Here is a 26,431-nt window from a genome sequence, read left to right on the forward strand (position 1 = left end):
TGAAAAAACAAGAGAGAGGGAATCATGCATGCTTCCACGGATATCATATTCATCTTTGGATGGATTTCAAATTTTGTTTTAATGCACTTAATGCAGACATTGAAAATAGGAAAGAGAAAGTGAAAAAATGATGTGATTGCCTTAAGTGTGTTACACGCTACGAGGCATGGGTTTTGAAACAATTAATTCATCTTCATTCTCTTTCTTAGCTCAACTAAAAGTATTTCAATTTCTTTCTTCTCTCTCTTCTCTTCTCTAGCTTCGGTCACCTCACAACAACTATGGAAGAAATTGTGCTATCAAAAGAGGGTGAAAGAAGCTAGTAACAAGACCATTGTAATGATGGCACCAAGAAAAAGAAAACAAAAAGTATGCTGTGGCTGAGATCTTCACCAAAAAGGGGTAAGATTTGGTGAAGTAAGCTCATCCTCTCCATACCAAAATTGGAAGAAGATGATCTCGGTCAGAGGAAGAAGATCTCAGAGGCATGGCTCGTCTCTGCTTTGTGTTCATCCATCACAGAAGGTAGCTAAGGAGGCTATGTGAAGGAGGAAGCAAAAGTGGAGCAGGAGGAGCTGTCATGCATCAAGAACGCATCAAGGGCAAGGGATCCTTCTTGGAGTGCAAGTCAAGATGGATGGCCCGGATTGGTGAAGATTGGTGTAAAAGGAAGACACAGAGGTAATTGCATGTTGAGTTTTACATTCAGTTTCCTCTCCTCTCTCTCTAGCCGAACCGGTTCTGGTTTGAAGAAGAAGAAGTTTAGCTTGGTTCAACAGTTTCAACCGTAGAGGCTTCCCCTTTTATAAATAAGGGAGAACAGTCAGGGATTGAAGCAAGGAAAAGAGTGAAAGCACAGTATTCCTATAGCTACCCAAGCTAACAGAAGTTCTTCTCTTTCAATATTTTCTATTTTGTATTTTTCTGTTTAATTTTGTCTGTCTTGAGTCTCATGAAAAAAGGCAAACAGTGAGGTTTGTAAGAAAAAGCCATAGAACGAAAAAAGGCAAAGAGTGCAAAATTAAAAGAAAAAGCCATAGATGTCCTTAGAGGTCCTTTGTACATCTGTGTTGTGTTTCATGATTCTATGGGAATCCCCTTGCAAGTTGGGTTAGCACTTAGCAGTTGAAAGCTTGGCTGTGACCAAGTCAAGTTCAGGATTGGGGATTAGATTCTGGACTTGTCTCGGATAGGAAGGGTAGTTCCTAGGGAGAATTGGTGTATGTAATCATGATTATAGTGGAATTCCATCATTGTTGTGATGGAGACTGGATGTAGGCTGTATTGCACTTAGCAGCTGAACCAGGATACATCTTGGTGTGATTCTCTCTCTCTTCTACTCCATTTCTGTTCTCTGCTGCATAGGAGACAAAACTGAAAAATATCTCTTGGCTGGTTACGAGACAAAAAGAAAATGTCTCTTGACTAGGCACGAGACAAAAACAAAAATATCTCCTCAAAGTGTTCTGAAAAACAGCAAGTGTAATTAAGCGAAAAATGGACTAAGATTCAACCCCCCTTCTCTTAGCCACTGATAAACTATCAGTAGCCATCAAGTAGTCATCAATGATGTTTTTAATGGTGTGAGATTTCATCCAATGGTATGGAATTACTTATTTTTCTTTTGCTGGTTACATGCTGGCCAGAATTAAATAAAGTTGCTGGCCCCCTAGACTTTTTCATATACTTTTCATAATCCCATCTATCAAATTATTAGTTACTAACCCAATACTTATTTCAGCTCAAAGTGCTACAACAATTTTTGTACTATTTGATGGCGAAGAAAAAAAATTATTGGACACAACTGCTTCAAATCTAATGACACTCTAGAAAAGTAATGACATTGAAGCACCACCCTAATTGAAAAATTTGTGCAACCTCACACTTATATTTGAAGTCAAAGTAAATGATTTTAATCTCAAAAAAAGGTAGTCAACAATACATTGTTATCAAGGCATTTGTTCCAAACAAAAATACTGAACCTCAACACTTATTACAACAAATAACACAGGTAATACTCCAAAAAAATCATTTATTCAAGACATCATTTTTATTTCTAATTTAAATTATTCATTGATTATAGGAACCAACTTCTTCAACACTAATATCATCAGGCAAAAATCACATATCCATCAAGAGATTAAGGAGAAAGAAAACTATACAAATTCAAGACACATTTTCGGAAGAAGAACATACATGCAAAGATGGAACAAACAACACAATAGAAAGTGCATACAACTCAACAATTCATAAAAAACATGCCTTCACAAGAATCTACGACAGAAAGAAGAAAGCAACAACTCTAACAACAACCAATAAAGAAAAGCGCCACATAAGAAGACTAAGTTCATCAACTAAAACAAATGCAAAGATTAAACCACCAAATAAAAATGTCACTTTGTACAACTCCAACATCCAAATCTTTTGTATTACAAATTATTTTAATTAAAACACCTTTTAAATTTAACTTTAGTTTACACATATTTAATTTAATTATACAAAATATAACAAATTTTAATATTTATTATATATATTGAGTTTGAAAAACTAATATTAATATAATGATCAAATATTATTAAAATATTAATTAGGTGTTTATTAAAATATCACCAATTGTTTGTTTGATATATTTAATCAAGTGTGCAGGAAAAAAAATAAAACTAGTTGGCCCAAGGAACAATTATTTAAAGCTCATAAACAAATGCAGCCTTGTACAAAATTGATTCAAAGATTAGTTGTAAGACCCGGTTAATTAACGGCTAATTAACCCATAAATGAGAATTTATTCTAGAAAGCCAAAAATATTATTTTTATGGCTAAATGCGATAGAGGAGATTGAGACGAGAATTTCGGTACCAATTTTATAGAAATCGGACCAAGATTGGACCAAACGGGCCAAACCGGTCCAACCGGACCCAAAGTGGGCCCTTGGCCCAACTAAACTAAACCAAAACCCTAGTTTTCAGCACTCTCTCTCCTCACAACACACTCAAACACGCTGAAATTGGTATGGAGGGGGGAAGAACACTCTCTCAAGTTCTCTCCCTTGGTTGATCTTCAAACCACCATAACTTTTGATCTAGAGCTCCAATTGCCACTCCGTTTACGGCCACGCGTTCACCGCGGAGAGCTCTACAAAACCCATACAATTAATCTTGAGGTAAGCCACGTTTTACTGTTCGAAATTCCAGCCCTTGATTTCGAGTTTCATGAGCAAAAATGTTGAGATTTTGGGTTCTTTGATGTTATAGGACCCAACTCTCTTGAAGGAGAAGGTTAATCTTGTCTCCTTGGACCTTGGGTGTGGTAAGATTCTCAACCCTAGTATAATTTGTTGTTCTATGAGGATTGGGCATTGAGATGTTGTGTATGGGTATGATGATTGTGGCTTAGGTTGTGTATATGTGAATATTGGAGCTTGATTGGTGATTTTGGAAAGCTTGGAAGAGGGTTTTGTGTGACAAAATCTATTCTTGGAGGTGTTGAGACCTTGAGAGCTTGAGAAAAAGTGGTTTGGAAGTGCTCCGGTTGAGCTTGGAAAATCGGCTAAGGTATGATTTCGGTTTCCCGTATCTAATATGTAATATGGTAGGAAATACTTAGGCTAGAGGCCCTAAGATAGGCATTGAATTGTTAGTGTTGTTGAATGGTTGAGATATATGATGTGTTCATATATGTGATTATGAATATTGATGCCTTGATTGTGTGATATATAAGAAATGCATGTTGTGATATATGCTTGATGGATGATTAAGGTTGAATTGGTGGGTGGTACCATGTTGATGGTGAGTATGATGTTGATTATGTATAGTGATTGTTGATTAGAAATGGTATTGTTGGAAATTGGGATGAGAAAGGATGTATGACATGATATTGTGTTTGTCCTTTAGCCATTTGATAGAGAAGTGTTAAAATGGTTGGATGTGGTTTTGGGAATTTTGGTAAAATGTCAATGTGTGAGTTGAGGATGGCTTGTTGTTGATTTTGGTATATTTTGAATGATTTCAAAGAGAAGGGTTGAAATTGGCATGTTTTGATTGATTTTGAAAAGAGTTGAAAGTGGCTTGTTTTGAAAATGGCACTTTGTGATTTTGAATGAAAACATGGTTTTTGGGCATACTTTGACGGGACATAACTTGGACTACGGATCTCTGATTTGTGCCAAATCTATTTAGAAATGAAATTGGATCCGGGATGTCCATGCCATTCGAAGAACGGGTGAAAAATGATTTAAAATGAGAGAGTTATGACCGTCGGAAGATTGGGGGTTGAGTTTGTGAATTCTGCAGTTTTTAACTTAGAAAATTTTTAGCAGAATGACCCCCTGCGCGTAGGCGCACTTGGCGCGTACGCGCCGTTCTTCCAAGAAGCGCCATCCACGCGTGCGCGTGATATGCGCGGGCGCGCCGAATGTGCTGCACCCAATGCCCAGCCATTTTCCCGAGAGTTGTACCAAAGTTGTGCCAGTTTTGTGCCTGGGGCGCAAGAGTACCCACGCGTACGCGTGGCTGACGTGTACGCGCCGTTTGGCTAATTTTCAACCCACGCGTTCGCGCGTATGACGCTTGCGCGTCGATGAGTTTTAAGGCCATCCACGCGTGCGCGTGGAGTGCGCGTACGTGTGGCCCTGTTTTCATCCCAAAGTTGATTTTTGAGTTTTAAAAGCCAAATTTCATACTTTTAAGCCTCCGATCTCACCACTTATATCTTAAATCATTGTGATATGCCTAGCATGAGGAAAAAGGGCTAGTGAATGTGGTAACTTGCGAGTGAAGCAAGGGGAAAAATGAATGATCATTGAGGATCAAAGATGAAAATGTGAGATGCGGAGAATGGCGGTGGAAGTGCTTGTTATGCCATGGGCCGAAAGGCCATAATTGTTAATGAATTGGCTGGTTATGGATTTAACCGTGAGCCGGATGGCTAGATTATTGCCGTGTTACGGCGGAGCCATGTTTATGGCCAAGTATAAATGCATATATGCTGTTGATTGAATTGTGAATGTTTGCACTTCCACCATTGGAGATGAGGGTTTCCCTGGGTAGTAGCAATGGCTAGCCACCATGTGCTCCAGGTTGAGACTCGAAACTCTGTTAACCCAATGTCGTAAGTGTGGCCGGGCACTGTGAAAGGCCCGGATGAGCTCGCCCCCATAAATATTCACCAGTGATGGTGATGGATAAATATTCACCAGTGAGGGTGATGGATATGGATCATGATTATGATCAAGTTTATGATGAGTATAACTCGAGTTGGGGATGCACGACAGAGGGACAGTCCAATGGTTAGCTACCAGGACTTGTCGGGTTGGCTCTATAACCGACAGATGATATCATCAGCCACTAGGGACAGGCATGCATCATAAGCATACTACATGAATTGTTTGAGATTGCCTATTGACTGCATATTACTTGCTAATTGCCTAAATGCCTTATCTGTTCCTATTTGTAAATCTCTTGTCTGATATAACTGTGTTTGCTATATTATACTCATGCTGGTGGTTGGGAGGTCTGAAGGAATTGGAAAGGGAAGTATTAGTTAGACTGAAGGATCTTTAGTCAGTTGCCACTTACGGTTTAGCTTGTTTATAAGCTTTGATATTACCTGGAGGAAGTTCTAGGATTGCCTTCGGCTTTCCTCTATTATTATGTATTATATATGTGGAAGCTGTTACCGTACTGGGGACCTCTGGTTCTCACCCATGCGGATTTTGTGATTTTCAGATGCAGGACGCGAGGCTTCTCGTTGAGGCATGCTGGAGACTTCTGGATTAGCGAAGATCCTTTGTTCTCGGGACTCTGTTTTGGTTTATATATCTTGTTTAGATACTTTTATCTCCATTAAATAATACAAACTGTGATGACTCCTTCTAAAGGGGATTTTGGAGAATAGGTTTTATGTATTTGTGTCCCTTTGGGGTTTCCTTATTTTATTATATGTATATATTATTATGCTCGGACCGGTTATCTTCGCAGCCGAATTTTGAGTCTTAATATTCCCGTTTTTGACACTCCTTATATATATGATCTTGCGTTAGCTTATTCTTTGCTCGTTACGTTATCGATCGGAGTGTTGCGCGTTCGAGTTACGGTTTTTGTTTACCCCTTTTTTTGCAAAGGATCCTAGTTATAATCAATCATTCATACTACTATTCGTACTAGATTTTTGTTTTAGAGGTCGTAATACCTTGCCATCTCTGAATTATGACTTAAGCATAAGACTTTGTATGGTAGGGTGTTACATTATGGTATCAGAGCAGTTCGTTCCTGTAGAGCCTGAGGAATGGACTGACTATGCTTCTGTGCATTCTCTGTATGTGTGTTATGTGCTGTTAGTATATCTACTTGATATGGTTGGCATAAACGTTCATGAGCATGCATTTGGGACTTTGAAGCACTAAACTTCCGATATTGAGACTGATCAACTTAATATCGATTGTTTGGTGTGTATAGGAACCAGATGGCGCCTCGTGGACACGGTAGAGGCCGTGGGAGAGGACATACGAATGCTCGTGCGCCAGAGACTAACCCTAATGACCCGGTGAACTTTATGACTGCATTGGAGAACATGGCTGCTGCTATGCAAGTCACTGCTGAGGCTCTTGGTCAACAGATGAACAACCATGGTAATGATGGAGGTGGAGTTCAGGGCCCGATGACACTGGCAAACTTTTTGAAGGTTAATCCACCGAAGTTCAAGGGAACTACTAGCCCGACTGAAGCCGATACATGGTTTCAGGCCATGGAACGAGCACTGCAAGCGCAGGTGGTACCTGAAGGGCAGCGTGTAGAGTTCGCTACCTATTTGCTCACTGGGGAAGCGTCGCATTGGTGGCAAGGAATCCGACGCCTCCTGCAGCAGGGTGATGATTATATCACATGGGATGTCTTCCAAGAGGAGTTCTATAAGAAGTACTTTCCGACTTCTGCTAGGACGGCCAAGGAGCTTGAATTGTTGCAGCTAAGCAGGGTACTATGTCCGTATCTGAGTATACTGACAAGTTTGAGGAGCTGTTCAGATTCTCTCGTATGTGTCAAGGGACTCCGGTGGAATATGAGGAGTGGAAGTGTGTTAAGTATGAAGGAGGACTCCGGAGCGATATTTTCGGTTCGGTGGGGCCAATGGAGATTAGGACTTTCTCCGAATTGGTGAACAAGTGTAGGGTTGCTGAAGAGTGTGTGAAGAGGGCAGCCGCTGAGAAAGGAAGTCACAAAGGATCATTTCCACAAAACCGAGGGAAGAGCTTTGCACCTAGAGGTCCGTCTTTCAAGAGGGGAGGTTCTTTTAGGAGGCCCAACAACAACTACTCCCAAGGGAAAAGGTTTGGGAAGCAGCCTCAGAATGATCAAGCTTGTACTAGGTGTGGAAGTCACCATCCGGGAGTACCATGCAAGGCCGGATGGGGTTTGTGCTACAATTGTGGAAAAGCGGGGCATAAAGCCACAAGTTGTCCGGAGAAGCAAAAGCAAGGTGCTGGGAAAGCACAACAGACTGGTCGGGTGTTCACCACCTCAGCTGTGGGTGCAGAGGGATCCGAGACACTCATTCGAGGTAACTGTGAAATGGCTGGTCAAACTTTAAATGCTTTATTTGATTCGGGAGCATCGTATTCATTTATTGCATTTGAGAAAGCCCATGAGTTAGGATTGAAGATCGTAACCTTAGGTTATAACTTAAAAGTGTATAATGCTACCCATGAGGCCATGGTAACTAGGCTAGGATGCCCGAAAGTTTCGTTTAGGTTCAAGCAGCGTGATTTTGTCCATAATTTAATCTGCTTACCGATGATCGGTCTTGATCTTATCTTGGGATTGGACTGGTTATCTGAGAACCATGTCCTGCTTGATTGTTCTACAAAGTCGGTGTACTTTATGCCGGAGGATACAGAAGGGCCGGTCGTGGTGAATAATTATTACTTGAATTCGATGATGGTGAACTGTTCTGGAATCGAATGTCAGGGTATCCTGTTGTTAACCACTGGTGTTTCGGGTGATGATCAAAAGTTGGATCAGATTCCGGTAGTGTGTGAGTTTCCGGAAGTGTTTCCCAATGATATTGAGGAATTTCCACCTAACCGAGAGGTCGAGTTTGCTATTGAGTTGGTGCCTGGGGCGGGACCAATCTCAAGTGCTCCTTATAGGATGTCACCATTAGAGATGGCCGAGCTAAAGTCTCAGTTAGAGGAATTGTTGGGTAAGAACTTTATCCGACTAAGTGTTTCCCCGTGGGGTGCTCCAGTGTTACTGGTAAAGAAGAAAGATGGAAGTATGCGGCTCTGTGTGGATTACAGGCAGCTGAACAAGGTCACCATAAAGAATAAGTACCCATTGCCGAGGATTGATGATCTCATGGATCAGTTACAAGGAGCTGGGGTTTTCTCTAAGATCGATTTGCGATCCGGTTATCACCAGATAAGGGTGAGGGGTGAGGATATCCCTAAGACCGCTTTCAGGACTCCTTATGGTCATTACGAGTATACTGTGATGTCTTTTGGGTTGACGAACGCTCCTGCAGTGTTTATGGATTACATGAATAGAGTATTTCGTCCGTTTCTGGATAAATTCGTTGTTGTCTTCATTGACGACATACTGATTTACTCCAAGACTGAAGAAGAGCATGCGGAACACTTGCGGACCGTGTTGCAGATTTTAAAGGAGAAGAAACTCTATGCGAAACTGTCTAAGTGTGAGTTTTGGAAGAGTGAGGTGAAGTTTTTGGGTCACGTGGTGAGTAAGCAGGGAATAGCCGTAGATCCAACTAAGGTGGAAGCTGTGATGGATTGGAGGCAACCAACCACAGTAACTGAGATAAGGAGTTTTCTGGGTTTAGCTGGCTATTACCAAAGGTTTATCAAAGGCTTTTCGCAATTAGCCTTGCCGTTGACAAAGTTAACCCGCAAAGACACTCCGTTTGTTTGGACTCCTGAGTGCGAGGAGAGCTTTCAGACATTGAAGAAAAAGTTAACCACTGCACCTGTGTTAGTGTTACCTGAGCCGAACGAGCCTTTTGAGGTGTACTGTGATGCATCGTTAAAGGGTCTAGGGTGCGTGCTGATGCAGCATCATAATGTAGTGGCGTATGCCTCACGACAGTTAAGACCTCATGAAGTTAGTTACCCTACGCACGATCTGGAACTCGCTGCGGTCGTGTTTGCCTTGAAGGTGTGGAGGCATTATCTCTATGGGGTTAAGTTCCAAGTCTTCTCTGATCACAAGAGCTTGAAATATCTCTTTGATCAGAAAGAGCTTAATATGAGGCAAAGGAGGTGGATGGAATTGTTGAAGGACTACGACTTTGAGTTAAATTACCATCCTGGAAAGGCGAATATAGTGGTGGATGCGTTAAGTCGGAAGTCGTTATATGCGGCTTGGATGATGCTTCAAGAGGAGAAGTTGCTCAAGGGATTCGAGAGTCTAAAAATTGGTGCTCGAGAAGTATCTGGAACCTTGTGTTTGAGCCGATTAGAAATCTCGAGTGACTTTAAGTCCGAACTCCTAAAGGCTCATGAAAATGATGAAGCGTTATGGAAGGTGTTACCGGCTATCGAGCAAGGAAAACAGTGGAGAGTGTCGGAAGAAAAAGATGGGTTATGGAGATTCAAGGGTAGGATCATTGTGCCGGATATTGGCACTTTGAGGCAAGATATCTTAAAGGAGGCACACAAAAGCGGATTCTCCATTCACCCGGGAAGTACTAAGATTTACCATGATTTAAAGGCGATGTTTTGGTGGCCGGGTATGAAGAATGATGTGGCGGAATATGTTTCAAAGTGCTTAACTTGTCAAAAGGTAAAGATTGAACATTAAAGACCTTCCGGGATGTTGCAACCTTTAGATATTCCGCAATGGAAGTGGAAAAGTATTGCAATGGACTTTGTGTCGGGATTGCCAAGGACTAGGACTGGTTTTGATGCTATCTGGGTGATTGTGGACCGACTGACGAAGTCAGCTCACTTTTTGCCCATTCGGATGACTTACACCCTTGAGGATCTAGCACGGTTATACATAAAGGAGATTGTGAGACTTCATGGTGTACCTGCTACTATAATCTCTGATAGAGATCCTTGTTTCACTTCGAGGTTCTGGGATGCATTTCAGAAAGCTTTTGGAACCCGATTAAGCTTGAGTACAGCTTACCATCCTCAAACAAATGGTCAATCCGAGAGGACGATCCAAACACTAGAGGATATGTTGAGAGCTTGTGTTTTGGACCAACCGGCGAGTTGGGATCGGTATATGCCGTTAGTGGAGTTTGCATACAATAATAGTTACCATGCGAGCATCGGAATGGCTCCGTATGAGGCATTGTATGGGAGGAAATGTCAATCTCTGCTATGTTGGTATGAAGCTGGAGAGAAAGGCTTGTTGGGGCCGGAGATGATAGCTGAGACCACTGAACAAGTGAAGAAAATCCGAGATAGGATGCTCACAGCGCAGAGTCGCCAAAAGAGTTACGCCGATCAGAGGCGGAAGCCTTTGGAATTTGAGGAAGGAGATCATGTTTTCCTTAAGGTTACTCCGACCACAGGAATAGGTAGAGCGATTAAAGCGAAGATGTTGAATCCTCGATACATTGGTCCATTTCAGATCCTGGAGAGGATTGGACCGGTGGCATATCGGATGGCTCTACCACCTCATCTTTCGAACCTGCACGACGTGTTTCACGTGTCGCAGCTTTAGAAGTACACCCCTGATGCTAGCCATGTGTTAGAACCCGAATCGGTTCAGTTAAGGGAAGATTTGACGCTTCCAGTGGCTCCATTCAGAATTGATGATACTAGTATCAAATGGTTGCGTGGAAAGGAAGTTTCATTAGTCAAAGTGGCTTGGAGTCGAGGCGGTGTTGAGGAACACACTTGGGAACTTGAGTCAGAGATGCGAACGGATTATCCGCACTTATTCTCAGGTAATTGCATTTGAATTTTGTGGGCAAAATTCCCAATTAGGTGGGTAGAATGTAAGACCCGGTTAATTAACGGCTAATTAACCCATAAATGAGAATTTATTCTAGAAAACCAAAAATGTTATTTTTATGGCTAAATGTGATAGAGGAGATTGAGACGAGAATTTCGGTACCAATTTTATAGAAATCGGACCAAGATTGGACCAAACGGGCCAAACCGGTCCAACCGGACCCAAAGTGGGCCCTTGGCCCAACTAAACTAAACCAAAACCCTAGTTTTCAGCACTCTCTCTCCTCACAACACACTCAAACACGCTGAAATTGGTATGGAGGGGGGAAGAACACTCTCTCAAGTTCTCTCCCTTGGTTGATCTTCAAACCACCATAACTTTTGATCTAGAGCTCCAATTGCCGCTCCGTTTACGGCCACGCGTTCACCGCGGAGAGCTCTACAAAACCCATACAATTAATCTTGAGGTAAGCCACGTTTTACTGTTCGAAATTCCAGCCCTTGATTTCGAGTTTCATGAGCAAAAATGTTGAGATTTTGGGTTCTTTGATGTTATAGGACCCAACTCTCTTGAAGGAGAAGGTTAATCTTGTCTCCTTGGACCTTGGGTGTGGTAAGATTCTCAACCCTAGTGTAATTTGTTGTTCTATGAGGTTTGGGCATTGAGATGTTGTGTATGGGTATGATGATTGTGGCTTAGGTTGTGTATATGTGAATATTGGAGCTTGATTGGTGATTTTGGAAAGCTTGGAAGAGGGTTTTGTGTGACAAAATCTGTTCTTGGAGGTGTTGAGACCTTGAGAGCTTGAGAAAAAGTGGTTTGGAAGTGCTCCGGTTGAGCTTGGAAAATCGGCTAAGGTATGGTTTCGGTTTCCCGTATCTAATATGTAATGTGGTAGGAAATACTTAGGCTAGAGGCCCTAAGATAGGCATTGAATTGTTAGTGTTGTTGAATGGTTGAGATATATGATGTGTTCATATATGTGATTATGAATATTGATGCCTTGATTGTGTGATATATAAGAAATGCATGTTGTGATATATGCTTGATTGATGATTAAGGTTGAATTGGTGGGTGGTACCATGTTGATAGTGAGTATGATGTTGATTATGTATAGTGATTGTTGATTAGAAATGGTATTGTTGGAAATTGGGATGAGAAAGGATGTATGACATGATATTGTGTTTGTCCTTTAGCCATTTGATAGAGAAGTGTTAAAATGGTTGGATGTGGTTTTGGGAATTTTGGTAAAATGTCAATGTGTGAGTTGAGGATGGCTTGTTGTTGATTTTGGTATATTTTGAATGATTTCAAAGAGAAGGGTTGAAATTGGCATGTTTTGATTGATTTTGAAAAGAGTTGAAAGTGGCTTGTTTTGAAAATGGCACTTTGTGATTTTGAATGAAAACATGGTTTTTGGACATATTTTGACGGGACATAACTTGGACTACGGATCTCTGATTTGTGCCAAATCTATTTAGAAATGAAATTGGATCCGGGATGTCCATGCCGTTCGAAGAACGGGTGAAAAATGATTTAAAATGAGAGAGTTATGACCGTCGGAAGATTGGGGGTTGAGTTTGTGTATTCTGCAGTTTTTAACTTAGAAAATTTTTAGCAGAATGACCCCCTGCGCGTAGGCGCACTTGGCGCGTACGCGCCGTTCTTCCAGGAAGCGCCATCCACGCATGCGCGTGATATGCGCGGGCGCGCCGAATGTGCTGCACCCAATGCCCAGCCATTTTCCCGAGAGTTGTACCAAAGTTGTGCCAGTTTTGTGCCTGGGGCGCAAGAGTACCCACGCGTACGCGTGGCTGACGTGTACGCGCCGTTTGGCTAATTTTCAACCCACGCGTTCGCGCGTATGACGCTTGCGCGTCGATGAGTTTTAAGGCCATCCACGCGTGCGCGTGGAGTGCGCGTACGCGTGGCCCTGTTTTCATCCCAAAGTTGATTTTTGAGTTTTAAAAGCCAAATTTCATACTTTTAAGCCTCCGATCTCACCACTTATATCTTAAATCATTGTGATATGCCTAGCATGAGGAAAAAGGGCTAGTGAATGTGGTAACTTGCGAGTGAAGCAAGGGGAAAAATGAATGATCATTGAGGATCAAAGATGAAAATGTGAGATGCGGAGAATGGCGGTGGAAGTGCTTGTTATGCCATGGGCCGAAAGGCCATAATTGTTAATGAATTGGCTGGTTATGGATTTAACCGTGAGCCGGATGGCTAGATTATTGCCGTGTTACGGCGGAGCCATGTTTATAGCCAAGTATAAATGCATATATGCTGTTGATTGAATTGTGAATGTTTGCACTTCCACCATTGGAGATGAGGGTTTCCCTGGGTAGTAGCAATGGCTAGCCACCATGTGCTCCAGGTTGAGACTCGAAACTCTGTTAACCCAATGTCGTAAGTGTGGCCGGGCACTGTGAAAGGCCCGGATGAGCTCGCCCCCATAAATATTCACCAGTGATGGTGATGGATAAATATTCACCAGTGAGGGTGATGGATATGGATCATGATTATGATCAAGTTTATGATGAGTATAACTCGAGTTGGGGATGCACGACAGAGGGACAGTCCAATGGTTAGCTACCAGGACTTGTCGGGTTGGCTCTATAACCGACAGATGATATCATCAGCCACTAGGGACAGGCATGCATCATAAGCATACTACATGAATTGTTTGAGATTGCCTATTGACTGCATATTACTTGCTAATTGCCTAAATGCCTTATCTGTTCCTATTTGTAAATCTCTTGTCTGATATAACTGTGTTTGCTATATTATACTCATGCTGGTGGTTGGGAGGTCTGAAGGAATTGGAAAGGGAAGTATTAGTTAGACTGAAGGATCTTTAGTCAGTTGCCACTTACGGTTTAGCTTGTTTATAAGCTTTGATATTACCTGGAGGAAGTTCTAGGATTGCCTTCGGCTTTCCTCTATTATTATGTATTATATATGTGGAAGCTGTTACCGTACTGGGGACCTCTGGTTCTCACCCATGCGGATTTTGTGATTTTCAGATGCAGGACGCGAGGCTTCTCGTTGAGGCATGCTGGAGACTTCTGGATTAGCGAAGATCCTTTGTTCTCGGGACTCTGTTTTGGTTTATATATCTTGTTTAGATACTTTTATCTCCATTAAATAATACAAACTGTGATGACTCCTTCTAAAGGGGATTTTGGAGAATAGGTTTTATGTATTTGTGTCCCTTTGGGGTTTCCTTATTTTATTATATGTATATATTATTATGCTCGGACCGGTTATCTTCGCAGCCGGATTTTGAGTCTTAATATTCCCGTTTTTGACACTCCTTATATATATGATCTTGCGTTAGCTTATTCTTTGCTCGTTACATTATCGATCGGAGTGTTGCGCGTTCGAGTTACGGTTTTTGTTTACCCCTTTTTTTGCAAAGGCTCCTAGTTATAATCAATCATTCATACTACTATTCGTACTAGATTTTTGTTTTAGAGGTCGTAATACCTTGCCATCTCTGAATTATGACTTAAGCATAAGACTTTGTATGGTAGGGTGTTACATTAGTGGCTGAACCTTGAAATTAAGGAGGAAAAGACAAACCCAATCACAAGCTCATGAACCAAACTTGATGAATTAAAGTAAGGGACCCAAGAGACCAAGCTTCATTCGGTCACTCCATCCTTTGGTAACTGAAACTTCAAATTCAATTCAATTTAATTTCTTTAAAACTTCCACCGAAAGTTTTTCTCTCTTCTCTCTCCTCTCTCTTGCTTTGTTCACATAACTCATTCATCCAAAAAGAAGAAAGAAAGAAAAGGGAAAGTACAGAGGCTATAGAGACATGGAAGGCAAAAAGCTTGTTGCCAAATGTAACATTCCGTTACCCTAAGTCTTACCTCTAACCATAAAGCAAAGGATAACAAAGTGTCACGACAGTTCTAAAACTCATATTATAGTATATATATTCAAGAATTTATATAACTAGAAGCCTGATGAAGGAACAAAAGCTCAAGTCGCATAAAGCAGAATTACAAAACGTGAAGCATTCACACACGATAACTAAATGCGTAGGTACGAACAAAACAAGACATAATATATATAAAACCTTGTAGATAGCCCCAAGATACACAAGGTAATAATTAAAATAAACAAGATATATATATAAGTACGATATATGAAAGAGAACTAGTCATTGCCTGCGGAGTTTAGGCGGGTTAGTCAAACTGAATACAACAGAATTTTGAAGTTTAAAACAGCAACAACCTATCTCTCAAAGATTTCAGAATTGAAGCCTCTAAGGCAACAAGTTAAATACACAAAAGATGAGAGAACTACAACATAATAATCAAAATACAAAAAGATAGCAAAAAATCCTCTGCTATGTCACCATCCCGCAACTCACCGAGGTAGGTTACGACCTGCATCTGAAAAGCAACAATAATATATGGTATGAGAACCGGAGGTTCTCAGTGTGATAACAGTGCCCAATATATATGACGTAAGGTTCCAGGACGCCAAAGGCAATTCTAGAACTTCACATCGATACAGATATTCAAGTTTAACAAAGATAAATAACTTAAACCATAAACAAGTAAACATGGTTATCTAGCTTAGGGGATTTCTAACTAATACCAAACCATACCGCTGTATCCCACAGCCTTCGCCAACCTAACCTCCAAGTAATCCTGTCGCCACCACCTTCTGATCCTCCTCAACACCAGACAAATACAAGTATATGCAAACAAGTAATTCACAAGTAATATACATATACAGCAAGTAAAACAGGAAGCAAGTAGGTATATCATACATTTGGGCAAACTGCAAGTATTCAAAGCAATTAAGTACATAAGAGATGCATATGATGAATGCCTGTCCTATTGGCTCGTGATATCACTTGTCGGTCCATGAATGTCAACCTGACACATCCTTTCGGATATCGCCTTTCAAGCCACGTCCGAGGATATAGCGCCTAGCACGCTTTTGTATTGTTTCGAGGATATAGTGCCTGGCACACTTGCATGCTCCAAGGATATAGTGTCTGGCACACTCGTGCGACAGAGAAGGAAAACAACAACATATGTTTCATCATAAATCGTTCTAGGAATATAATGCCCGGCACACTATCATTCCAAGGATATAGTGCCTGGCACACTTTCCACATCCAACAAGTCCATCAACCTCAAATCATCATCAGTCATCACTATTTTCTCATCTCAATCCACTTTCAATTCTCAAGTCTCAACATTCCAAGAATATAGTGTCAGACACACTCTCCTTCAATATCCATCAAACTCATCATAACCATCATGAGTTCTTAATTTCACAAGTTATCATCCACTCACAAGTTCTCAAGCCATTACCAATAAAGCACTTCGCTAGTTCACCCACAACTTCAGAAACCTAAGTCTCCATCTTCCAAACTCATGCAGAAAATTATCAATTTAACTCACTAACCCATCTCTATTAGTTTTAAGGTCTAATTACTAGTTAGCAATCTTAAACAGTAGATAAAGAAGTTTGGAAAGCTAGAGAATCCATGAAAAACGAAGAAAAATTATTTTTCAGTAAAACAGGGGCTGTACGTACGCATACCCCTATCGTGCGTACGCACATGTTGAAAAAGGTACGTCTGCGTACGCATAAACGAAAATTTGACCATTTCGTGTATGCATGCATAGGGTCGCGTACACATGAGGGCCTGGCAGAGACGCACACCCGCGTATGGGGATGCTCGCGTACGCATGCCATCCCAAATTTGCAAAATTCTGTAAAGTTGCAGAAATCAGTTTTAAACACCAAATTTTAAACGTTCATAACTTCCTCTACAAAAATCTATTTTAATCAAACTTTATATCAATTTAAAGATCTTTAAATGAACTTTAATTTAAGATAAATTTCAATTAATATCGAAAACAGAGGTTCAAGTTATGATCCGTCAAAATTCACCAAAAACTTATTTTTACCAAAAATTTGCTAGGTTCTCAAACTTCTAAAATTCACAATCAAACCAAACCAAAACATACCCAATCCATCACAAAACACTACCACATACTATACTTTGCTATTCCATTGTATTTTAATCAACTCAACCTCTATTTCACCCAATACTTCCACCATACTTCGACAAAATCAACAATTTCCAACTCAAGATCTCAATCATCAATAATTTGCACAATTTACTCATCATATCTTATCATAAATCCTCATAATTCTTATTATTCAAGTTCAATCTCAATAATCAACGCCATTCACCAACAACAACATCATAATTCAACAATATCCTTCATCAATTATCATAATTACAAACAACACCAATACTCATCATATTATCATCATAATTAATAATTCACACATTCCAACACTCCATATCATCCTTCTCATCATCAAACATAAATTCACATATAATTAATTATGCACCAACATCATTCAAACCTATCTTAGAGTCGACTAGCCTAAGTGTCCAGAAACATTATATATTGCATAAAAGAAACCTAAACCATACCTTGGCCGATTCCCAAAATACACCAAACACCAAAACGAAGCCACCAAGCTCGATCCAAAGCCTCAAACCAACTCCAACAAACACCAAAACTCAATCTAACATCATACAACATACCAACATCAAACCTAGGGTTCACAAAAATAACTAAACACAAGGGTTTAGTGAGACCTTATCTTACCCAACAAGATTAGGGGCAAAACTCAACAATATTCCAATGCTAGATCACCCCTAAACAAACAAAATCACAAAATCTACTAAAAAACCAAACGTAAAAACGCAAAATCACTTAGGGCAGAAAACTAGAATATGGATTTCGAAAATCTTACCACTTTGTTTAGATAGAAACAAAGAGCTCGACAAGAGCTTCGCGTGGCCGCAAATGACTCACCAATCGGAGCTCCGTAGCTCAAGTTATGGTCACCGGAAGTTGATTGTGAATAGTGACAAAACTCTTTTGCTCTCTTCTCTCTCAAAGCTGCGCCCCTTTCTTTGGTTTAGGGCAAAAATGAGCTGAAAGCTCATTAAACATACATATATATGTTGGGCCTTGGACCCGGTTTGGGTCCGGTCTAATTCGTTAGCGTTTTTAGCTCGTTTGTCCCACTTTGGGTCAAAACCTTTAAGATTAGTGTTCGATTTTCAATTCTAAATCATTTTTGTCCTTTCAAAACAATAAGTTCAATTTTTTTTAAATCTTATTTTCCAAAATATACGGTACCGGACAAACTAGAGCCGATATCGCCAGTTTAAGCATCGGTACGCATTTTTATAAAAAAATTTCGCAAAAGATACATTTTCCCACTCAGAAAATTTTATTGAATTCAAATTTCACTTTTTTATTTTTAAAATATCATTTCTGTATTTTTGAACCTATTTTGAGCAGTTAAAATTATTATTTTATTAAAGCGATTAAGCCGGTTCTTACACCAAATCAAAGCAAAGAAAAAGGACTGCAACTAAGTAGCTACTCTCTCTCGATCAAAGCATATCAAAAAAAATTTTCTTCATTTGTGCTACGACGAGGAATCAAGAAGAAAGCTTCAAGGTCTCAAGCATGGAAGAAGCAACAATGGAGAACGTAAAGCCATCTTGGGTTATAAGCACATCAACGGTCAGAATCAAAACTTGGGAACAAAGTCAAGCTCAATAGTTAAGATTGAAGAAGCTCGAAGAAAAAGGATGAAAGAAAAGAGATGACATGCATGCAAGAGTCTCGGCCTTCTCTTTCTTCTCTATTGAAGCCGCTGCTATCTCTGATGTTGGAGAAGAAGATAGTGTTAGGGTTGAACGTGACTCAACCTTGGAAGCTTCACTCTTCTATATTTTAGGGTGAACGGCCTAGGATTGAAGACAAGGAGAGTAAGTGAAAAGCACAGAGTTAACTCTCATAGCTACCCGACCTGTTAGAATTCTTCTCCTTCATGTTGTTCATTTAGTATTTTCTTTTTCTCTGTTTTGATTTGTTTGAGTCTCATTCTAAAAACATGGTGAGATTTATAAGAAAAAGTCAATAAGAGGCAAAAGGCAATGAATTAAACATTGAGAAAAAGTCATAAGATGTCTCGGGTTTGTTTTGTACATCTTTCTATTTTATTTCATGATCCTGTGGGGATTCCCTTACAAGTTGGGTTAGCACTTTGCTGTTGAAAGCTAGATTTGAGTCCTAGTCAAATTCAGATTGGATTTAGAATCTGGATTTGTCCTAAATAGGATTTGGTAGATCTTAGGAAAAGAATTGGTGTTTGTAATCTGTTAAAGATAGTGAAATTCCATCACTATTGTAATGGAAACTGGATGTAGGCTACATTGCACCTAGTAGTTGAACCAAGATATATCTGGATGTTATTTTTTCTTCTCTACTACTTTTCTGTTTCTGTTACTCAGGAGACAAAAATGAAAATGTCTCTCAGCTGACCACGAGACAAAAATAAAAATATCTACTAAATTTCTTTAAGAAAGCAAAAATAATATTCAGCAGAAAATGTAGCTAAGATTTAACTCCCCTTCTCTTAGCCACTGATAATTATCAATATACTATCATTAATTTATCACTCCACGCATTGCGCGGATCTCATTCTAATTTTGATAAAGATATAAATGAACTCGGTAAAAGAACGCGCTAAGATTACTAATATAATGTTGACATGGACGATGTCTCACTGGAACAATAATTCCTGTCATAAATCACAATTGCTAAGCTAAATAAAGACCACAGAAATCTACGTAGAGGTTCCTTGGCTTTTGCTTTATAATTCACATATTCACATATGGGATTTCTAGCTATAAAGAAAATTTTCCAACTGTCACTATAGACTGCCCTGTACTTGCATTTCAACTTCTGGTTCTTTATCTATAAATCCTCAAACTTTAACAGCTTTATTACCAACTAAAGCTACAAAAATTAAAACAAAATACATCAAAATAATAATGGAACGGTTCACCTTGCTTCTGTTATGCTTCTCATTGCTGCATCATACAGCTATTTCTACAATCATAGACACTATTAGTACTACACAGTACCTCACTGATGGTGACACCATGCTTTCAGCTGATGCAAACTTTGCACTTGGATTCTTCGGTATACCAGAAAGTTCCATGAACCGTTACCTTGGAATATGGTACTATAAAGTGCCAACTAGGACAGTGGCATGGGTTGCCAACAGAAACACTCCACTTAATGACTCATTTGGAATCTTGAAGATCACTGACAAAGGAATTCTTGCTCTTCATAGTCATAACAATGCCATCATTTGGCATTCCAACTCGTCAAGATTCGTTCAGCGACCGGTTGCAGTGCTTTTGGATTCAGGGAACCTCATTGTGAAGGAATATGGGAGCAACAACAATGACTTAAAAAGCTTTCTTTGGCAGAGTTTCGATTACCCTTTTGACACAATGCTGCCAGGGATGAAGTTCGGAAGCGACTTAAGTACAGGCTTGAATAGGTACTTAACATCTCAAATTAGCCCCGATGATCAATCTAAAGGTAACTATACTTTTCAGCTTGATATTGTTGGATATCCAGAATTATGTATAAGAAACGGTGAATCCAAGTCCTTTTCTAGTGGATCCTGGAATGGTCTTCGATTTGGTGGAATTCCCCGGTTAAAACAGAATACTATATACCACTACTACTTTGTTTACAGTAAGGAAGAGATATATTATACATTTGAGCTTCTTAATAGCTCAATGTATTCAAGATTTGTGCTATCTGCGAATGGAATCATGACACGTTATGTTTGGAGTTTGAGGAATCAAAGTTGGACACCCTACCTAACATTGCCAAATGATATCTGTGATAGTTATGGTAAATGTGGACCATATGGTAAATGTAATATAGACAACTCCCCTCCATGTGATTGCTTGAGCGGAACTGTACCTAAAGTCCCTGAAGAATGGAATCAGGCAGATTGGTATAATGGTTGTATTAGAAGTAATCCGCTAAGTTGCCATGGAGATGGATTCAAAAAGTTTACTGGTCTGAAGCTGCCTGATACACAGAAAGCATCATGGTTAAATACTAGCATGAGTCTTGACGAGTACGCGAAGTTCTGCCTGAAAAATTGCTCCTGCATGGCTTATGCTGCATTGGATATCAGCAAAGGGGCAAGTGGGTGTTTAATGTGGCATGATGAGCTGATAGATATTAGAGTGCTGAGTGATCCACAACAAGATCTTTATGTTAGAATGTCCAAGAAAGATTCAGGTAGATGATTGATTATATCCCAACTTGGATGTTCCTTCCTTCTATTTTCTTTTGTGTATTGTTTTCTAAATTGCATATTTCCTGTTTAATGGTATTTTTCCTAGATGAAGATGAAAAATCAAAGGGTGGATCTGATATCCCGAAGATGCAGATTATTGTTTGCAGCTCAGTCTTATTTATAGGAATGATGATGATCCTATGCATTTCCTTGATCCTGTATAGAAGAAAGAAAAACCAGAAAAACTATAGTAAGTCATTTCTTTATGTTCTTGTGATTCTTCTATTGAGTAAAAGCTTTTAGAATTTCAAGTATGTGTTGTTTGGTCCTTCATCAATTAAGTCGGATTCAAACGATAGAATGTATTTTTTGAACCTGCTTGATTTTGGTCTCTCTTAAACTGTTCAAACATTGTATTAACCTATAGATTTTGTGATTTTCTTGTTTCATTTGGTCATTGCACAATGCTTCTTTTGCAGGGAACATGAGAGGCAACCCAGAAGAGCATCAGGAGGAAGAACTAGATCTACCATATTTTGATATGGCTACTGTTGAGGAGTGTTGCTAGACGCCAACCTTGATTAGTAAATTTAGTATGACTAATTTACTACCCGCTTAGTATTGAACCTATGGGGTCACACACTAACGAGTGTTCTAATCTTTGTTGTAGAATTATTTAATTATTATTTTGATTTAATCAAATAAATAATTATATTAATTCAAATGGAATATTATTATATTCTTTGCTAGTACCAAGAATATAATAATAGTATGATAATTGAGAATATTAAATGAGATTTGAGAATAATTAGTTATTCTATTTCTAAATTTGAATTATAAATTTGGATGAGATCCAAATCGATTATGTTTTAAATTGTTATGATATGATTCATAAAATTTGAAGGATTCAGATTTGGAATTTAAAGATATGATTTAAATTTATTTGAATTGAGAATCAAATTTAAAATCAGTAACAAATCTCATACTATATATATGTATGCCAATAGTAGAGGAACATGGTGAAAAAAAAAGGAGAGAATAACAAGAGTTTTATTCCTTTACCTCTACACACATAAACATATGTGAGCCTGATTCTTGGAGAAGAATTTTATGGCGTGCAAAGAGTTGCAAGAGGTTTCTCAATTTAGATCAGATGTCCATTGGTCAAGGAGTTGACAGCAAAGGTTGGTCTCGGTGTGGATACGCATAGTACCTTCGTACCATCGAAGGAGAAAGTGATTTTTACTAAAGCGTATAAAGGTATTTAGATCTGATCTATATATTATTATATTATTGGAATAAAGTTTAAGCACAAAATAGATCTTTAAGGATTATTTTTTTTCTTCCGCTGCGTGTTATGAACACATAGTAATCCTTCAGTATATATAAAAATAAAATATTTTTATTCCTTTAAAGTAGCGTTTCAAAGTCATGATTAAAAAAAATCAAATAAAATTTGATTAAAATCATAACAATAAAAAATAATTAACATTGAAAGATTAGAACACTCGTTAGTGTGTGACCCCATAGGTTCAATACTAAGCGGGTAGTAAATTAGTCATACTAAATTTACTAATCAAGGTTGGCGTCTAGCAACACTCCTCAACGACCCGATAGTATGAAGTAATATATTTTTACTAAGAACCTTAGAAGAACAAAGTATAATTCCTTCCATCTTTCCAGCTCATGGTTAACCTTTAGAGTATGGTTTAATTGTCAAACTCTAACTTGTTACCATTATTATAATGAACTGTTAATGACCTAAGAAACTCATTTCTTCATTCATTCAATCCCCTTGGCCAATGTTTTATTCATCTCAGTCATTATAATCATAGAGCTCAAACTCTTTACCGAGAGTTGACGGATTCCTTATTGACTAATCATTAATTCTACAAGTATTTAAATCATACTCAATATCCATTCAACTAGCACCCTAGGGTATTAGGTGTCCGGAATCAAAGTATAATAAATACATTGTTAATTACTATGATAGTCGCAGGTCAAAGGAAACTCTATTACTATGTTCATCTTGAGAATATCCTATTGACAAATATGCAGTAATTATAACCATTAGGATTTCTCAGAGTGAGTCAATTCAATGGTCATATCTCTATATGCACCATCTATATATATAATTTAATAAATAAGATCTATTAATCTTCATCCAATGAAGACCATTATATATATATTGATCTTTCCAGATTATTAATGTCCTTTTTAATAATCCTATGACCAAGAACAATTTAGATTAAATTATAAAAGATTTATCTCTCAATATTATGATCACTATCACAATGATAAATCTCAAAATTTAATCAAGGACCTTATTATATTAAAATTTTAATATAATAACAACAACAAATTATTTGACACATGATTGATTGGATTGTGGTCATACTTCTTATTCTCAACAGCTACACTTATTTCTGCAACCAACAACTTCTCCGCCAATAATATATTGGGAAAAGGCGGTTTTGAAGCTGTTTACAAGGTTAATACTTAGTCATAGATGCTCAAATCGGGATATTAGCAGCATGGTAGGGAATTTTGATTTGTTGAGATAGGTGCTATGGCCAAATAAGTACATTATTTGAAAGAGTCACTCTTTTGTGTCTGTACTGAATCTATATTCATGATTCTGCATTTGGTATTGAATTAAGATTAGCATAAAAACAATTAAGACAATATGTTTAAGAAGGGGGGTTATTCACAAGACCACAGGTTCAAGCTGTGGAAGCAGCCACTGATATGTAATTATCAGGTAAGTTTGTCTATATTACGCCCTTTGGGTGCGACCCTTCTCAGGACCCTGTGTTAACGCGGGATGCTTGTGCACCGCACCGTCCCTTCAATATAAGAAAGACAATTGCATCTAGAACCAAAGGTGCTACCATTTATCTGGTTTAACTTTCCTTAATCTTCATCTGATAACTGCTGGCTGTAATCAAATTTACCATTATATACACTATAAGCATGTTGCTTCTAGAAGTGGATATTCACAAAAAAATAAATATTATGTTCCATGTTACATTATTTTAACAGGGTGTGTTGGAAGATGGAAGAGAAATAGCAGTTAAGAGGCTTTCAGAAGATTCTAGACAAGGTCTTCAAGAGTTCAAAAGTGAAGTTATGCATGTAGTCAAACTTCAGCACAGGAATTTGGTGAGGCTTCTAGGATGTTGCATTCAAGCAGAGGAGAGGATTCTAGTCTATGAGTTTATGCCAAATAAAAGCTTGGACTACTTCATATTTGGTTTGCTTCTGCTTGATACTTTTGTTTTATTTACTAATTGATTATGTTCTAGCTTGGGACTATGCATAATAGATACTTATGGTTTATCTCACAAGAAAATCACTCTAACTCTTTTCTTTGAAAAAGATGAAGAGAGAGGCAAGATATTAGACTGGCCTAAGCGGTTCATTATTATCATTGGGATTGCACGAGGCCTTCTCTACCTCCATCAAGATTCAAGGCATAGAATAGTCCATAGAGATCTTAAGGCTGGCAATGTTTTGTTAGATGAGGAAATAAATGCGAAAATCTCTGACTTTGGACTAGCCAGAACCCTTGTAGGAAATGAAAATGAAGCAAACACGGCAACTGTTGTCGGAACCTAGTAAGTAGTTGATTACATGACATATTAACATGTGTACAGCAAGTTAGCAAGATAATATTTTCTTTTTACCATTATTTGACTTTGTATGTTTTTATTATATGTAGTGGCTATCTATCTCCAGAGTACCTTATCGATGGAATATTCTCAACAAAATCTGATGTCTATAGCTTTGGAGTGCTGGTGTTAGAGATAGTTACTGGAAAGAGAAATAGAGGCTTCAACAATAAAAATCATGGTTTTAATCTTCTCGGACATGTAATTAAGCTTGACTTATCTTGTATATATTTAATTTTTTGTTACTAGCCAAATAATATATATACCTTCACCTAATTCAGGTTTGGACTCTCTTCATAGATGGTAAGTGTTTAGAAATAGTTGATGGATCAATCAGAGATGACGACGCATCGAATTTATGTGGAGTCATAAGAGCGATTCATGTTGGTCTACTATGCGTCCAAAGAAGTCCAGAGGATAGGCCAAGCATGTCACATGCGCTTATGATGTTGAGTAGTGAATGGCCACTGCCTCAACCGAAAATGCCGGGCTTCTTTACTGAGAGAGATCCTGTTGGTGACACTTCTTCATCAGGCAACACTAAAGTAGTGTCAATTAATGAAGTCACAATTAGTGAGCTGCATCCAAGGTAGATGCTGTTTCATAAATCAGAACATGATTAGCTAACTCAGTACATGCTAGATGACATTGATTAATGATTATACTAATTTGATGTATCTTTGGTTAGAATAAATTTAATTTAAATTTGAAAATAAGTAAAGTCATCATATCATTGGTTTATATATAAACTAGAGTGAGATCCGCGTAATGCGCGAAGAGGTAGATTATTTATATTATATAGTATATTTTAATTTTAATAAATATTATATTAAAAATATTTTAGAGAACATATTATAAATAGATTTTGAATTTATTTATTTTTAAAAAAGACATAGGTTATTTATATAAGAGTTATACAAAATTGTATTTTCATTTTTTTTTATTTTTCGATTTGCATTAATGACTACACTTTGTCTTTTTTTGCGGTTTTTTTGTTTGTAAATAATTAAAAAAATAAATGAATGAGAATGAAAAACATATAAAAATGTTATATTAAATTTAAGAAATTTTTGACAATTAGTATGAGAGATTAAGAAATGAAGAGTAGTAAGAGTCTTAATATGTATAAGTTGTAGAATTTGAATATTTGTAACTGAAATTTTTTATAATTATTATTATTATGACACTTTTAATGTATGTTTATTGCATTTAATTAGTACTTGATGTTTCAATTGAATAATAATAGATAAGAGTTTTTTCTTTTAATTTTTTTAAAATATTTTACTAAAAAGTGATGGGTTGATTTTCATCTTTTGCCAAGTTATTAAAATTATTGATGTGGCATCATTAGTAAAGAAAAGATGACTTAAACTTATTGTGGAGAGAGTTAGTATCACCTTTTATATATTATAAATAGATAAATAGATAAATGAATGAGAATGAAAAACATATAAAAATGTTATATTAAATTTAAGAAATTTTTGACAATTAGTACGAGAGATTAAGAAATGAAGAGTAGTAAGAGTCTTAATATGTATAAGTTGTGGAATTTGAATATTTGTAATTGAAATTTTTTATAATTATTATTATTATGACACTTTTAATGTATGTTTATTGCATTTAATTAGTATTTGATATTTCAATTGAATAATA

General features: G+C 38.1%; 1 protein-coding gene across 1 annotated transcript; it reads left to right on the forward strand.

The window, feature by feature from the left end:
* Positions 1 to 19,681: 19,681 nt before the first annotated feature.
* On the forward strand, positions 19,682 to 25,407 carry LOC107610658 (G-type lectin S-receptor-like serine/threonine-protein kinase At4g27290). The gene is made up of 8 exons (XM_088495418.1): positions 19,682 to 21,109; positions 21,214 to 21,357; positions 21,587 to 21,667; positions 23,522 to 23,598; positions 24,150 to 24,360; positions 24,487 to 24,724; positions 24,829 to 24,979; positions 25,060 to 25,407. The coding sequence occupies exons 1-8, from the start codon at positions 19,831 to 19,833 to the stop codon at positions 25,369 to 25,371; spliced, it is 2,493 nt and encodes an 830-aa protein (XP_088351544.1). The 5' UTR covers positions 19,682 to 19,830; the 3' UTR covers positions 25,372 to 25,407.
* Positions 25,408 to 26,431: the final 1,024 nt, after the last annotated feature.

This window comes from Arachis ipaensis, chromosome B8 (assembly GCF_059453495.1).
Source record: "Arachis ipaensis isolate K30076 ecotype BB chromosome B8, ASM5945349v1, whole genome shotgun sequence".
NCBI classification, from domain to species: domain Eukaryota; kingdom Viridiplantae; phylum Streptophyta; class Magnoliopsida; order Fabales; family Fabaceae; genus Arachis; species Arachis ipaensis.